This window comes from Mustela nigripes, chromosome 4 (genome assembly GCF_022355385.1).
Source record: "Mustela nigripes isolate SB6536 chromosome 4, MUSNIG.SB6536, whole genome shotgun sequence".
In the NCBI taxonomy this organism is placed as follows: domain Eukaryota; kingdom Metazoa; phylum Chordata; class Mammalia; order Carnivora; family Mustelidae; genus Mustela; species Mustela nigripes.
The window spans coordinates 101,307,835-101,323,817 of NC_081560.1; the positions used below are offsets into that span (position 1 = coordinate 101,307,835).

The window sequence follows — 15,983 nt, forward strand, 5'->3', positions numbered from 1 at the left end:
GAGGTAGTTTTTCTATTATTTTGATGAGGTAGTTAGTTACCCCCTATTCCTAGCTCGTTGAGAGAGAGAGAGAGAGAGAGAGAGAGAGAGAGTGTGTTATCATAAAAGGGTGCTGAATTTCATCAAATGCTTTTTCTATATCAACTGAGATGCTCATGTGGTTTCTCTTCTTCATTCTTTGATGTGGTTTATTACCCTGACTGATTTATATTTGTTGAAAAATCTTTGCAATCCAGGAATAAATACCATTTAGTCATTGTGTATAATCCTTTAAAAATACTCGTGAATTCTGTTTGCTAATATTTTGTTGAGGGTTTTTTCATCAATGTTCACTGAGGGCAATGGACCCCTATAATTGTCTTGTAGTGTCATTGCCTGACTTTGCTGTCAGGGTTATTGATGTTGGCCTCATAGAATGACTTATGAAGAGTCACTTCCTCTCCAATTTTGGGGAAAGTAAGAGAAATGAAATCACCAGGTTCAGGGCTTTACTTTGTTGGGATTTTTTTTTCTTTTTTTAAATATTTTATTTCTTTGACAGAGAGCACACAAGCTGGAGGAGCAGCAGGCAGATGAAGAGGGAGAAGCAGGCTCCTCATTGAACAGGAAGCCTGATGCAGGACTCAATCCCAGGACCCTGAGATTATGACACCTGAGCCAAAGGGACACTTAACCAACTGAACCACCCAGGTGTCCCTACAATAACACTTTCTTCAAAAGATTTATTTATCTAAGAAAGAGAAAGAAAGAGTACCCGTGTGTAAGCAGGAGGAGGGGCACAGGGCAAAGGGGAAAGAGAATCCTCAAGCAGACTCCCCACTGAGCACAGAGCCCAACATGGAGCTCAACCTCAGGACCCTGAATCATGATCTAAGCTGAAGTCGGATGCTTAACCAACTGAGCCACCTGGGTGTCCCTATAATAATACTTTTTATATTGCCAAGGCATCTCCCTTACTGAGATGTTTGTTTCTCCATATGACTTCAAGTTACTGTCTAGTGTCTTTTCATCTCATCTTGCCAGACTCCCTTGAGCATTTCTGGCGTGTCAAGTCTACTGGTTGCAAAGTTCTTCAGCATTTGTTTATCTGGGAATGTCTCAGTTTCTTCCTCACTTCCGAAGGCAAATTTTGCATAGATATAGTATTCTTGGTTGACAGATTTTTTCATTTTAGCACTTTGAATATACCAGCCCACTGTCTTTCTGGCCTCCAATAGTTTCTGAAGAGAAATCTGCTTGTGTTCTTACTGAGGATCCCTGCTGTTTTTAAGATAATCTCTTGGTCTCTTGCTTTTAAAGATCAACTAAAATGTGGCTCTTTGAGTTCCTCTTGGTTGGAATTGAGCTTTTTGGATGTTTATATTCATGTCTTTCATCAAATTTTGTATGTTTTCAACCATTATTTCCTCAAATATTCTCTGTGTCCCTTTTCTCCCTCTTCTCCTTCTGACACTTCCACGATGCAAATGTTGGTCTGCTTGATGCTGCCCCTTAGGCTCTGTTCACTTTCCTTCAGTCTTTTTTGTGTTCCTCAGACTTGATCAGTTCTCTTATCTTCTCTTTAGTTTGCTGATTCTTTCTTCTGCTTCTTCAGCTCTGCCTTTGAATCCATGTGGTGAATTTTTCATTTCACTTATTGTACTTTTTTAGTTCCAGGATTTCTTTTGGAATCTTTTTAGATTATCTCTTTAATGATATTTCCATTTGTTAATACACCATTTTTTAAAATATTCTCTACATATTCCTGTAGTTCTGTGAGTATCTGTCTAGCAGATGTGGCATTATGTCTTTTTCATGAACAGTCTGTTGATTTAATTTTTTCTCTGAATGGGCCATATTTTCTTACTTCTTTATATGACTTGTGATTTTTTGTTGTTGTTGAACTCTGGACATTTGAATCTAATAATGTGATAACTCTAGAAGTCACATTCTCCTCTTTCCCTAGAGTTTGCTGTTTTTTGCTACTTTTTTAAAAAAAATTAATTGTTGTAGGTTGTCTCTGTGCTGAGAATCAGCCTGAGATATAAACTTATAGTCTTTTCCCTAGGATGTGCAATCATGTTCTAATTTTTTGTATATGCACTTGTTTTTTGAACATCCTATTCTTTAATGTCTGGCTCTAAAAGGAGAAAAAGCGGAAAATGAAGGGACAGGAAGAAGGGCACTGGCCATTTAAATTCCCCAGAGGTCACTTCTGCAGGAGGAGAAAGGGCTTGCAATCGAAGCAGCAGTGGCTGCCTGCCTCTTTAACCGGTAGTAACAAATAGCTATCAGAGTGCAGAGCCTCCATATTTGGAGGGCAGGGTCCTTTTTGCCCACCCTATTCTGCATGCTATGCACAAGCTCCTCAAGGAATATGTGCTCAGCTGCCTATCAAGTGGCCTCTGTTGAGGATGGGTAGCTGCTCGTGTGCTAAGAGCTGAAATTGACCAAATTAACTGCTATTTGCTCTCCAAGTATTCCCTGAAAGTTATAAGCTTTCAATAGACTTAAAAATTGACCCTTGAGGGGCGCCTGGCTGGCTCAGTGGGTTAAAGCCTCCGCCTTCGGCTCCTGGGATCAAGCCTCGCATCGGGCTCTCTGCTCAGCGGGGAGCCTGCTTCCTCCTCTCTCTTTGTCTACTTGTGATCTCTGTCTGTCAAATAAATAAATAAAATCTTTAAAAAAAATTGACCCTTGAACCATACTACAGTGAGGTGCACTTGCCACCTATACAGTTAAAATCCACATATAACTTTTGATTCTCGCAACTTAACTAGTAATAATAGCCAACTGCCAACTGGAAACCTTACTGATAACATAGCTAATTAATACATGTTTTGTATGATATATGTATTACATATGGTATTCTTACAATAAACTAAGCTACAGAAAATGTTATTAAGAATACTGTAAGGTGGGGCACCTGGGTGGCTCAGTGGGTTAAGCCGCTGCCTTCGGCTCGGGTCATGATCTCAGGGTCCTGGGATCGAGTCCCACATCGGGCTCTCTGCTCTGCAGGGAGCCTGCTCCCTCCTCTCTCTCTCTGTCTGCCTCTCTGCCTACTTGTGATCTCTGTCAAATGAATAAATAAAATCTTAAAAAAAAAAAAAAGAATACTGTAAGGAAGAGAAAATACATTTACAGAACTGTACTATATTAATTGAAAACAAAAACAAAAACAAAACAACCCTGCACAGTTCAAACATGTATTGTTCAAGGGTCTTCTTGTGAGTTACATCAGGACAGTTTCTGTCAGTGCAATTTTTGCCTAGGTGAGGAGAGAAATTCCTGGTGTTTCCTATCCTACTTTTTCCAAGAATTCTCTGCCAATCATTGCTTTTTGATCTAACTTAGAATGTTAATAGCTTGCCTAACATTGGACTATCCTTGCTCTCTTACAGAAGATCAATGCTTGGTTATGGTGGTTTACTTCTTTGACAGACTGTGTAATTCAGTGTTCTAGGACTTTCATATTTATGCTCATTAAACACAATTCAGTATAAGGTAATTCTGTTGTTTCCAAGTTATACCAGCTTCATAAAACAAATTATGTAGATTTCTATATTTTTTCCCATAATTTTTTATACCTAGTAGTAATTCATACACTGTTAAAATGCACTGGTTCTTAAAAGTTCTGAAGATACCATATGAATTTAGAGCCATTCTAGAAGTTAATTCTTTGAAAAGTTCTTCAAACTCTTGCTTGGTCCACTGAAATTTTCAATGTTCTGATGCATCTTTGATAATGTATACTTTTCTATCTTTTGCCCAGCTTTCCATTTCATGAATACTTCCTTATAATGTTTAATCTTCTCTGTACCTTTGATTTTATTTTTCCCTTTTTTACTGACTAGATACATCAAGGGTAGGACTTGCAATGACATTTACTTTTATTGCTTTTGTACTAACTTCTAAATTTGCAAAACTATTCTTCTGCTTTATGCAATTAATTTATATTTTTATTATTTGCTTCTTATGCTTTCTGTGAGTTTATTAGTTTTGGAACCTCTTTTAAGGAGAGGTCATTTGCTTTCATATTTTAAACTTTCAAGAAAGAATAAAGCTATGAGAACACCTCTAGAAGTCAATTTCTTACATTTTTTATATTAACATTCATGCTGATTCCCACATTCACTTGTGTCTTCAACAAATACTGAATCCCTGCTACTTGCCACACCATTCCTGGCACTTAACACACAGCAATGGCAAAAACGAAATCTCAGTCTTTATGATGCTTACAGCTAAGAGGACAATAAGCAAGATAAAGAACAAATATAGCACATTAATTGATATTTAAGTGTTAAAAATGAAAATAAAGCAGGGGTGTTAGAAAAAAGCAAACGAGGGAGGAGGAAAGGGAATGCAATTTTCCACTGTGTACACACGGAGGGTCTCACGAGAAGGTGAAAGACATAAAAGAAATGAAGAAATCAGGGCACCTGGGTGGCTCAGTCAGTTAAGCCTCTGCCTTCAGCTGGGGTTGTGATCCTGGATCAAGCCCTGCATCTGGCTCCCTGCTCAGCGGGGAGCCTGCTCCTCCCCCTCCTCCTTGCTTGTGCTCTCTGTCGCTATCTCTGTCTCTCAAATAAATAAATAAAGTCTTTAAAAAAAAAAAAAGAAATGAAGAAATCCACCATGAGTGTATGGGGCAAAGTAATGGAGAAGCGCACCATGTGTATATGGCAGGGAGGGTTTAGATGGAGAACGAGCCTTTCAGGCAAAAGGAATGACAGTGCAAAGAACACCAACAAAGCAGCCTGGAAGGTCTGAGGAAAGCAGGAGGCCCGTGTGCAGTGGGAGTGGAATGAGCCGGGAGGACCGCAGCAGGAGCGGTGAATAGGAGCAGGAGAGCAGCAGGAAGGGGAGATGTACGAGGCAGGCAGGGGCCTTGCTGGCCAATGTAAGGACTTCTGACTGTGAGCAGGGTATGTGGCCTTCCACTTAGGGAGTGCCGGCCTTGCTCTAGGGTCTGCTTTGTTGGAAACAGACCAAAGCCAGGGAAGTGGGAAGCGAGAAGCAAGACGACTAGTTAGGAGGCTCCGGTGAGAAGGTGTATCAGAGGTGGGCAGTAGTAGGGATGAGGGTGGGAGAAAATGTCAAGACTGCTTTAGGCCAGAGCAGCTGGAAGAACACAGCTGCCATTTGCTCAGCTGGGAAGACTGGGTGGGCAGGCTCGGGGCGAGGTGGGGTAAGTCCCAGACCCTTAGGATCCTCCCTCACTCCTATCCTTCACTGGATCAACAGATGATTTAGGGAGGATTCTTTTATTTCCAAGTGGGAGCAGATTATTTATTTGCTCATTTACAGATTCCTTGAAACTGCAAGTTCAGAACCACTACTAGTAGCGATTACTGCCACTTATGGAGTGTTGCCTCGGGCCTGGGGCTCCACACTGTGTATGGACCATCATCTCATATGCAATGACCCTAAGAAAGTCTCTTAGGACCTCAGCTTCATAGCTCAGGAGCTTGGAGCTTAGGAAAATGGAGTCACATTCCCAAGATCTGCTAGAGAGGCATGAAGTTAGAAATGAAGCTGAGATCACCCTAGCCCAGACCCTGAGGTATCTGACTTTTGCCTTTTTAGACTGATTTAGATTTAGATTTTCTTGGTAGTGCACAACTTGATAAATTCTTTTAAATGTGCCAGTAATTTTTATACTTCGGTCAGATTCAGAGTAGTGCACAGGCACTCCTACAGTTCACAGCATTCTTTCCTCTCATTTCTAAGTTTTCATTTTATACACTTGAATTTACTTAATACAAGATTCAAGTCATATCTTCACAATAGATAATTATTTTTACCAGCATTAAAAAGACTTTTTTTTTTTTAATATGTGTATATATTCAGGAAATCATGGGTTATTTATTGAAGGGTAAATAAAAGGCTGGTAATACTAATAAGCTGAAAAAAAGAGAACCAGGGCAGAAATGACTTTGTATATTTCTGCCTGCATTTATTATCCATCACAAAAAGAAGGGCCTTTTTCTACTGCTTCTTTGGGAGGACTGTGGAGGGAGAGTTAAAAAGAACATCTGTAGTAGGAACCTAATACTTTCATGCAGACCTGCCAGGGTTTATAGAGATGAAATATAGCTGAGACACATGTGAACACTGGGGCCCCAATGTCCCCCAAGAAAAGGCAGCCACAAGTTTTGTGAGCCAGGTAGAGCCGAGTAAGTAGGAAACAAAACCCTTCCACCAAAAGTTTTCACTTTTTCTTTCCTGGCTGAATAAATCAGAAGTTGAGTGAGGACAAGTTTTACTCACTACTGATGGATTTTTTTTTTTTACAACAGAAGCCAAACGAATTGTTCTGAGAATACACTGGTATTCCAAGAAGCAAACCTAGAGCACAAGGCAGAAAAAGAGTGGCAGTGATCACATCCCAACAGAGATTAAGGTCTGAATTCTACTCCAGTTCTGAGGCCCTCAAAGGTTCACAGGCTTTACTGTTTAGCTTATAGGAGATTTAGTTATTACTACTAATGCCCACTCCCCATTGTTTTGCTTCTTATCAAACATCTAGTCTCCTCTGTGTGCGTGCTGTTCCAGATCACCTGGGGTCTTGTTAAAATGCAGCTGTCCACAGAGCATCTCTGGGGTGCAGCAAGAGGGTCTGCACTTCTAACAAGCTCCCAGGGATGCACTTAATGGTTTCCAGCTCAAATTTCGAGGTGCAAGAACCAGACACTTTACAAGTGTCATCTTCATAACATTACCTCCCTCCTCTCTTAGAAGAGAAACCTGAGTGTAAAGAGGTTAGGTCCCTCTGTTCACTGGTACTCTTCTACAAGTCCTGCCAACTCAGAGCCCAGATGGACCACACACCTGCCCCATTGCCACCGACCTCCCTGCTGTCACCCTGGCCCAGACTACCACTGCCTCCTACTGAGATGGCGACAGCCAGCTCCACCTGTGATTCTCACTGCACCTTCTCCCAGTAGCTATCAGATCACCTTGGATCATTCTCTGCTGAACTCATGCACTCCTATTACTTTTCTGTTACATCCTTCAGCAGTCTCTCTCTAAAGCAGTATATCATTGGATTTTTAACACAACTTGATGAGATTTTAACACATTTAGAGTCACTGTAATATATATTGTAGGTAGTCTTCGACTGTCTTATTTTGCTTTTATGTTTCCTCAATGTTTCTCACCTAGTCTGCTTTCTTGCCTTAAAAAATGTTTATTACTATTTTTGATGCTGATTTAGAATGCAGACATGTTACTTTTTTTAGGGGGGGAGGCAAAGGGAGATGGAGAGAGAGAATCTTTTTTTTTTTTTAAAGATTTTATTTATTTATTTGTCAGAGAGAGAGGGAGAGAGAGCAAGCACAGGCAGACAGAATGGCAGGCAGAGACAGAGGGAAAAGCAGGCTCCCTGCCAAGCAAGGAGCCCGATGTGGGACTCGATCCCAGGACGCCGGGATCATGACCTGAGCCGAAGGCAGCTGCTTAACCAACTGAGGCACCCAGGCATCCCCGGAGAGAGAGAATCTTAAGCAGGCTCCACACCCAGAGCAGAGCCCAACATGGGGCATGACCTCACAACCCCAAGATCATGACCTGAGCCAAAATCAAGAGTCGGACGCTTGATTGATTGAGCCACCCAGGTGCCCCAACATGTTACTTTTAATTACAAGAGCAGATACTATAAAGATGCGTAATACACTGTCAAACTGGATACTGGAGTTTCTTTTGTGGAAAATTAGCATTACGGACTTCCTTCCAGCCCTCTACCAGTCTTTAACTGAAGCTGTGGACAAACATGTTCTTTCCTCTTTCCAGCCCATCACGTGCTTCTCCAGTTTGTAGAAGCCTCATGAAGAAAAATGCCTTGGGCAGAGGTGCCCAAAGATGACAAAGATAATGTCAGAGCTGGCTTTCTTTCACTGAAGCTCTGGTGACAGAGAGGAGGCCAATTTGGGGGTATGGAGCAGAATACATGGGTGGGAAGGTGGGCTTGAACCTGATGACCAGTAGGATACTGTGACTTGTTACTTTCTATATTTTTCTGTCATGTGCCTATGATAAACCAAAAGGAACTAATAAAATATTCCTGGTTGGTTACATGCCCACTGCTAAGCTCGCCTTGTTTTCAGTAACAATAATTACCTTCATGGGTCTCAAAGGAGCAGCCAACCTAGTTTTCTACTAGACAGTTTTCCTTCACAGAAACGTAAGGGTTAAAGTATCTTTTCCTTCAAATTTTGATTTAAATTCTAGTTAGTTAATATGTAGTGTAACATTGGTTTCAGGAGTAGAATTCAGTGATTCATCACTTACGTATAACTCTCAGTCCCATTACAACAAACACCTTCCTAAGTACCTATCACCATGTAGCCCAACCCCCACCCCCTCCCTCCAGTCAGCGCAAGTCTTTTATGGTTTGCTTCTCCCTCTCTCTTTTTTTCCCCCTTTGCATATATACATCTATTTTGTTTCTTAAATTCTACAACTGAGTGAAATCATATGGTATTTGTCTTTCTGTGACTTCTTTCACTTACCGTAATACACTCTAACTTCATTCATGTTGCAAATGGCAAGACGGTATTCCTTTGACTGTTCAGTAATATTCCGCTGTCTATTTATACCACATCTTTTTCATCCATTCATCAGCTGATGGACATCTGGCCTCTCTCCATAGTTTGCCTATTGTTGATAATGCTGCTATAAACATTGGGGTGCATGTGCCCTTTCATATCAGTATTTCTGTATCCTTTGGGTAAATACCTAGTAGTGGAATTGTTGGGTTATAGGGTAGCTCTACTTATAACTTTTTAGAACCTCCATTCTGTTTTCCAGAATGGCTACATGAGTTTGCACTCCCACCAACAGTGTAGGAGAATTCCCCTTCCTCCACATCCTTGCCAACATCTGTTGTTTCCTGAGTTAATTTTAGCCACAGGTGTACATCGTGATATTGATTTGTATTTCATAAGTGTTAAATATTAATACACAACAAACAGCAGACAGAAAACATTTTAAATTATCTCCCCAAGACATTAAAAGTCTTCTAAAAAAGATGAAATGTATTAGAGGACACTGAAAAAGTAAAAGGCAGATCAAGTAGAAAATGCATGTTGTGTTTTTGCTGAAGTTCCACATGCAACCCAAATATATAGGATAAGAGAAAAAAATTTCAAATTTTTTAATTTTTAACTTCAGGATCTACAGCCTCTACATTTTTCTATTAGATCAGTGGTCAGGGGTTACTACTGCTGTCACTCTGCTTCGCTGTCCTTTCTGAAGAGCCCAGAGCCAGGGACCATCTGTTTAATCTCCACTGTATGCACTGAGGTTAAGCAAGCACTTAACCCACAGTGCGTGTGCTTAAAACACACTGACAAGTGACAGAAGGAGACTGTGTGTGTACGAGACAGCATTTGGGGACCTCTCTGCAACAAGGAGCCCAAATCTGTCCTTACTTCCTCTCTGAAAGGACTAATAATAGCCCTTTCAAATACACTTAGGGAGAAAAGTTCATGATGACAGGCTTGGGAGGCAGTCTGGACAGATGAAGCAACAGACTTGAAAGGTAACCTAAGGACCTTTGATGCACATGAAGTGGGTGGGAACAGTCTGTCTGACCAGCTTTGCCCTTAGGAACCACATAAGGAACACATTTCAGACTTGTGTCATCTTCCCTCAAGTATGAGTGGTTTTTAAGAATGTGCACTGGGCAGGAAAGGGGATCAAACTCACAACTCTTTTCTCTGTCATTGGCAGAGCAGAGAATAATAAGCTGAAGACTTAAATGTGCTAGAAGTTTCTGTCCCCGATGATCAAAGATTATAGATGGGAACACTGTTGTAATTAAAGTAACTATTGTTACTGCCTACCAACAGGGCAGGCTAAAAAAATGCCTTTCCTTTTGAATTGCACTCTGTGTGAAATGTTACCTATTTCTAGTAGCTAAGGATATTAAATGTTTTTAGGTGAAGAAAAAACCCTCGCATTTTCAAATGGAAGGAAAAAATTATAACTCCCACTTTTATATGGTATGACATCTAGATACATCTATTTTATATGAACTAAGTAGTGCAAATCATACAAAATAGCAATTGAGTTGTCCTAGAAAAGGAAAGGGTGGCATCAAAGTTAGAAAGAATTACCAGAATAAGAATGACAGAAAGAGAAGACACACAAGCAGAAAATCAGACAGACAGACACATGGAACTTTCTGGAAAAATATTTCTGGTTAGCAAGAAGGAACTCCCTGATGTGAGGCTATAATTCTTGGGCTTCAGTAGATGAAACAGCCCTTGAAACCAGACCTCCTCACTCGCCTGAATTATCTGGTCAACCAGGCACCTTCTGCCCTCAGGGAGGAAGTGGTAAGGAGTATTCTGGTAGCTATGGAAGTGTATTAGGACACTGGCATTTGTGACTTTTAAATAAATAACTTAAATATTTCCAGTTACTTTCTTTCATCCAAACCGTAAGTTCTGATATAATTTCCTCCTGAAGGGGGTGCTCCAGAGCAGCACAGCGGAGCGGCAGGGAGGAGACTCTCAGGGAAGCACAGGCTTTCCGGGCCCAGGGCAGCTGCTCACCCTGGGCGGCTCTTCACCCAGTTTCTTCAGTAAACACATAATGTAACCCTCAGAGCTACAGGGGTTAGGGACGGCAACAGGCTGTCTGGTCTCTGTCTCCACATTCCTGAAGCACCATCAGCCTGAAGTAGAATTATCCTTACCCCACCTGCCCCAGAACTTGAGCAGCTCTGTTTGCGTTTCGGCTCCGATGTGAAGGGTGATTAAACTATCAGACACACCCCCCAACCCCCTCTTTCTACAAGTTCTTCAAGGGAAGCAGTGAGGACACCTTGGTCCTACCTCTGCTCCTGTGTGAACACAGCGGCTGCTGCCAGTTAGCTCGCACTTTCTGAATGAAAGAAGGAAGTCTATCCTTCCTCTCTACCCAGGAGGGCATACCCACATGCTGCCAGCAGCATGATGTGGAAAGATTTTGTGGGGGGAGGGCCTACAGCATTTAGGGAGCTCTGACTTTCTCCAATGACATTTTGGCTACCTCCGTATTTAAAGACTAAACTGAAACAAGGACTGTTTTTCTACATATGATTCCATTTTGCAGCTGAAGTGCCTAGGCTCAAAAAAGACAGTGGCCCACTGTGATCTCATAGACCTCAGGCCTCCTAAACCCCATCCAGCTGCCTCTTTTTGTTCCCCAAACATCAACACCCCCCACCTAGCTTGAGGCCCAAATGAGCCTTGGGCTTCAGCCTCTGCTTCTGTTGGAGCCCACCTCCAAACTTCAGCTGCACACCTGGTTTGTCAGCCTCTCTCCCCAGGTCTTGCTCCACGAGCCCCCTAAAACCACGATGCTGTCACAGCCTTCCCCTTGCCCCAGTTAGGAGCGATCTCTGCAATGCGTAGATCTGCTTTTCCTCACTCAGCCACGCTGTGCTGGGATGCTGGTCCCGGCTGGAACGCCACTATGTGCCACTCTGCATACCAGGACATGGGCCTCGACTCTCCCCCCATCCTGTGCACAAGTATGGGTTCTCTATTTGCTTCTTCTTCCTCACAAATAAGCAAAGCTCGCCAGAATCTACTTCCCCTCCCCCAGGCAAAAGAGAACAGGAGCCCCCCCAGCAGATCCATGAACCCTGTCTTGTGTCTCATGAACATGCTGCGTTCCTGAGCAAGGAGCGGTCTATTCCTAGGCGTAACATTTATCCTGGAAGCCTACTGTTTAATGTTAGTGCACTGAGTTTCTCTTGCTAGACGGCTGAGCTCGGCACGGCCTTCCTCTCCCACCGCACACCCCCAGGGGCACAGTGCCCCGAGCATTACAGGATCTCAAGAAACTGCCTCGGAGGAGATGAAACCCACCAACAGCGTGAGATGGGATGTACCTGAAATCGCTAAAAAGCCAACAGGCCCCATTTTTTTTATGACTAGTTCTAAAGAATCAAATCAAAGCACTTACACTGCTTCCAAGCTCAGCACTGTGAGCAAATGGCACAGACCTTGATCTGGTCGTGAAATTATGGAAACTGCGCACGCCCGCGGCACAAAGCCAGCCTGCCCTCATGTGATACTACGGTGTATTTTGGGGCTGATGGCTGAATCGGGCTACAGGCCCATATGAGGTGAACAAACAGAAGAAAGACGACTAGGACTCCCTGCCGGGCAGAGGGGGCAGGTGTGAGAGGCTCTGGCACCAGCTCCCATGGAAATGCATCAGGAGGGGGCCTGGAGGGCATGGAGTGGCTCCCACTACTCTGAATGCCTCTGACCACAGGGGAATGGGCTCAACCAAACTCCCTGAGATGCTGGAGAGGCTCTGCTTCATCCCCACCAAGAGCTGCTCCCTGGTGTTTCTGGGCTTTCTTTGCCGTCTACAAAGGGACATTTTTTTACTGGGGACTCTCCTGCCTCAGATTCCTACATTTACGCTGCCTTCAGTAGTGTCCTCAGTGGATGTCATGGTCCCGGGACGGACAAGAGGTGTTTAGAGCTCTGGGCGTGTTAAAGGCTGGAGGGGAAGGAAGACCCCAGGAGCCTCTCTGCCCACCTCCTGGGCCCTCACTCCTTCCCTGCTCACCCCCACTTAAACAGGCATTCCCATCTCCCGGTGTGGCAGCAGCCTCCCACATACACGGCTTCTCCCTGCATCCTTAAGTTCCCCTCCACAGCCCTCACTACGGGTGGGGGGGCCAAAGTAGACAAAAGGGATTAAAACTCACCCCAATCAGTGCTATTAAAGCACCTGGCAAAGCACCCAGGAGAGAAGGGCAATGAAGTCTGGGACAAGTTCACCAAGGGGGCATTTTCCAGGCAGACAGAGAACGCAGGTGGTTCACACAGGCCACTGAGCAGAAGTAAGGCCATGGGTGGAAGCATGAGGCTGTAAAGGTTTCTGAGTCCTTGGCTAAGGAATGCGGACTTGCGGGGAACAAAGTGAGCTGGCGGAGAACCTTAAAGCATAAGAATAACATGACCTGTGTGCTTTTTAATTTTTTTATAAAGACCTTTCCAGTGGCACTGCGGTAGACAAAGAGCTGGAAGACACCAGTGACTGTGAAACTTTCAGCAGCCATTGCTCAGGGGTAAGAGTCTGAGATAAGACCGGGGAGGGTCTGATACCTGTTTATTGGGTGTGGTTGATAAGGGGGCTGAGGACCAGCGGGGTTGCACTGAGATGCAGGAAAGAGGCAGAATGAGGAAAGATGGTACATGGGGGACACACAGCGACCTCATTTGGAAATACCGAGACACCACAGACATTCAAGGGGTCTTACGCGGCCAGCACTGGAACTCCTCCTGCTCTCAGCATTCACCCTGACCGTAAAGGGATGACAGACCTGACAGCACCATGGCAAAGGACATGTGGCGTCTTGCATCTGTGGCCATGTGGGACATGGACTGCTTTTCCCTGTACTATGAATTGACATAGTGCTAACAGGGGGGAAAAAAACCAGAGGAAATTTTTAAGTCTTTGACCCATTTCTCTGATCTACTGTTTCTTTCTTAGAAAAGAAAAAACAAAAATCAAAGGACTGACTCAGGTTAATCCAGATGAAATCTAATTTTGCACCCTCCCCAAATTTATCTGAAAATTTGCACCTCACCCTATGCTAGAGAGTAAATTTGAAGCTATTCAAATATCCCCAAATAGGAAAGATTAAAAATCCACCTGCACGTGAAAAGTCATGCTACCCCGACTGAAAATTTAAAGTATAGCAACTTCTGAACTGTTACGGGAAATCCATATTCAGATCTTTTAGTAACATTTAAAAAAATAATAAAGACAATTCTTTAAAAAAAAAAAAAAAGCTGGTGAGTATCTGGTGTAAAAAAACAAATCAACAGATGTCCATCCTCACTCCCTTTGCATCGTGAGAACAACAGAGAAAAAACTTTTTATACTAAATTCCCCTAGTTCTTTTTGGTTTTAGACAACTTTTTAAAATCATGCCTGATATACAAAAAGCTAAACCACTGTTAACATCTACAACCTGGTGAGTCTGGAGATAAACATACACTGTGAAGTCATCACTGCAATATAAGTCATAAATCTACACATTACCTCTCAATTTATGATTATGAGGGTAAGAACACTGAAGGTAAGATCTACCCTCCCCACAACATTTTAGGTTACCAGGGCTGTCAACTATAAGCCCCACAATGTACAGTGCATCTCTAGACGTAAAAACCACGGCAGGAACTGCTCCTAGAGTTCTGTCCACTCGCGGTATGCACCGGAGATGCCCGCCGCCTGGCCTCACATACAGTGGCCAAAAGACAGGAAGTCTAACGGGCAATGCCGAGCCCATCCTCTACCCCCTCCTCCTCAGAAGGCTCCCTCAAAGGGGAGGGAAACATGACACATCATGTCAAAAATAGGGAACCAGCGTGTGTCCCCAGGGAAGCTTGCGTTCACCCAACACAGTACCTGAGGGTTTTAGATAGTTAAAGCAATTTTGTAAAAATGAAGAGACCACTAATTTTTTTTGACTCTATGGCATCACTTTGGGTAACGCTGCCTAATGAGGCCAAATGGAACTGGTACAGCAGCACTATTTTCTGTAGTAGCACTATTCTGAGGCATTCCAAATACTAGTAGATTGCATAAATTATTGTTGAATGAATGAATAAACAACCAAGCAAGAGAAACAAATGATCAGCAATGACAGAATATCTAAGCAAATCACCACTTAGTGGCAAAATCAGTATCTAGTCCCAGTGCATAAGGAATGGCAAGGACACTCTTGTTTGTACACAGAATCTGAGACATGAAATAGTTTTTAAGGGAAAACAGCCAACAGGGTGCATATAGGAACCACACATGTACACATAAAAGGTGCGCCACGATTTGGGTGAGAACGCGAGGTGACAGAGGTACAATCCAACAGACACCGCAGCTTCATCAGCGCAGACACACAGTGAGGCTGATCAGCAGAACTGAAATGAATACACGGGGCCTGAATTTTTGCTTCCAGCCCACGTGGTAGCAGGGACCCTTCCGGACGCTTGCAGGGGACACAAACAGAACAGAAAGGAGAGATGAGGACAGAGGGCTGGGCTGACCTGGTGCAGGGTTCGGGGGCTGCCGGGTGTAGGACACGTTGAACGCAGGCTCCTCGATCAGCGGCGGCGGGTACATGCGTCTCCGGATGAAGAAGCCGGCTCCGCAGCAGAAGAGCACGCCCATCATCAGCAGGAACCTAAGGGAGAGCACAGCAGGGAGGGGCTGCTCGCGGCCCACCATGACTTGGCCCAGGCTCCAGGCCCTAGGACTCGGGGAGCCGGGAACAGGGACTCGAGAGTGAAGGGATCCTTGGGGCCCAGCATCTGGCTCCTCAGGCCGGCCTTCCCCTGACGTTTCCACCAGGACCTTCTTTAGTGGGTGGCACCTGGGAGGGCTCCTGGGATGCCCTTGAGCAGAGCTCGCTCACACGGAGAGGCTAAGTGAGCTTTCCATCTCAAAATGCTACAGCTGGTTAGCTGCCCTCAAAGACTTGATCGATCACTTTCTGTCCATGGCTCTGACCCCAGCTCAGTCCTTTCAGTCAAAACTGGAGATGGCTCCTAAATCTTGTCTGAATGCAAGCCACGGCTGATCCAGCTCTCCTCGCTGTCCATGTCCCCCACTTTCCCTTCTTCATGGGGAAAGCAACAAGGATAAGCACATTTGTCCTTCCTAGCAGTTTTCTCTCTATTATTACATGAATAGTCAAATTTTAAATGGTGGCCTTCCTAGAGCACACCTTAATTACAGAAAACCTACAGGACCAGAGAAAATGCAGTCAATAAAACAGCTGCAGATGAGAAATCTCTTAAGTCTGGCTGACATTATCTTACTGTGACCTTAAAGTCTGACTGGTTTAATGGCAGGACCTTTGTCCAACTCAGATCTAAGAATTCTCAGGGTCTGTCACATTGCTGGCATTTGAGAACTGACAAATGGATAAATAGCTTCTTCCCACCTCACATTTATTTGCACTGTACCTTGTCTTTCTAGAAATA

At 43.7% G+C, this 15,983-nt stretch overlaps 1 protein-coding gene across 1 annotated transcript in view; it reads right to left on the minus strand.

The window, feature by feature from the left end:
* The window catches only part of VOPP1 (VOPP1 WW domain binding protein), a 109,175-nt gene that overhangs the window by 13,017 nt on the left and 80,175 nt on the right, over nt 1–15,983 (minus strand). The window contains exon 4 of the mRNA XM_059397209.1: nt 15,045–15,181. Within this exon, the coding sequence (XP_059253192.1) occupies nt 15,045–15,181 (137 nt within the window). The remainder of the gene's footprint in view (nt 1–15,044; nt 15,182–15,983) is intronic.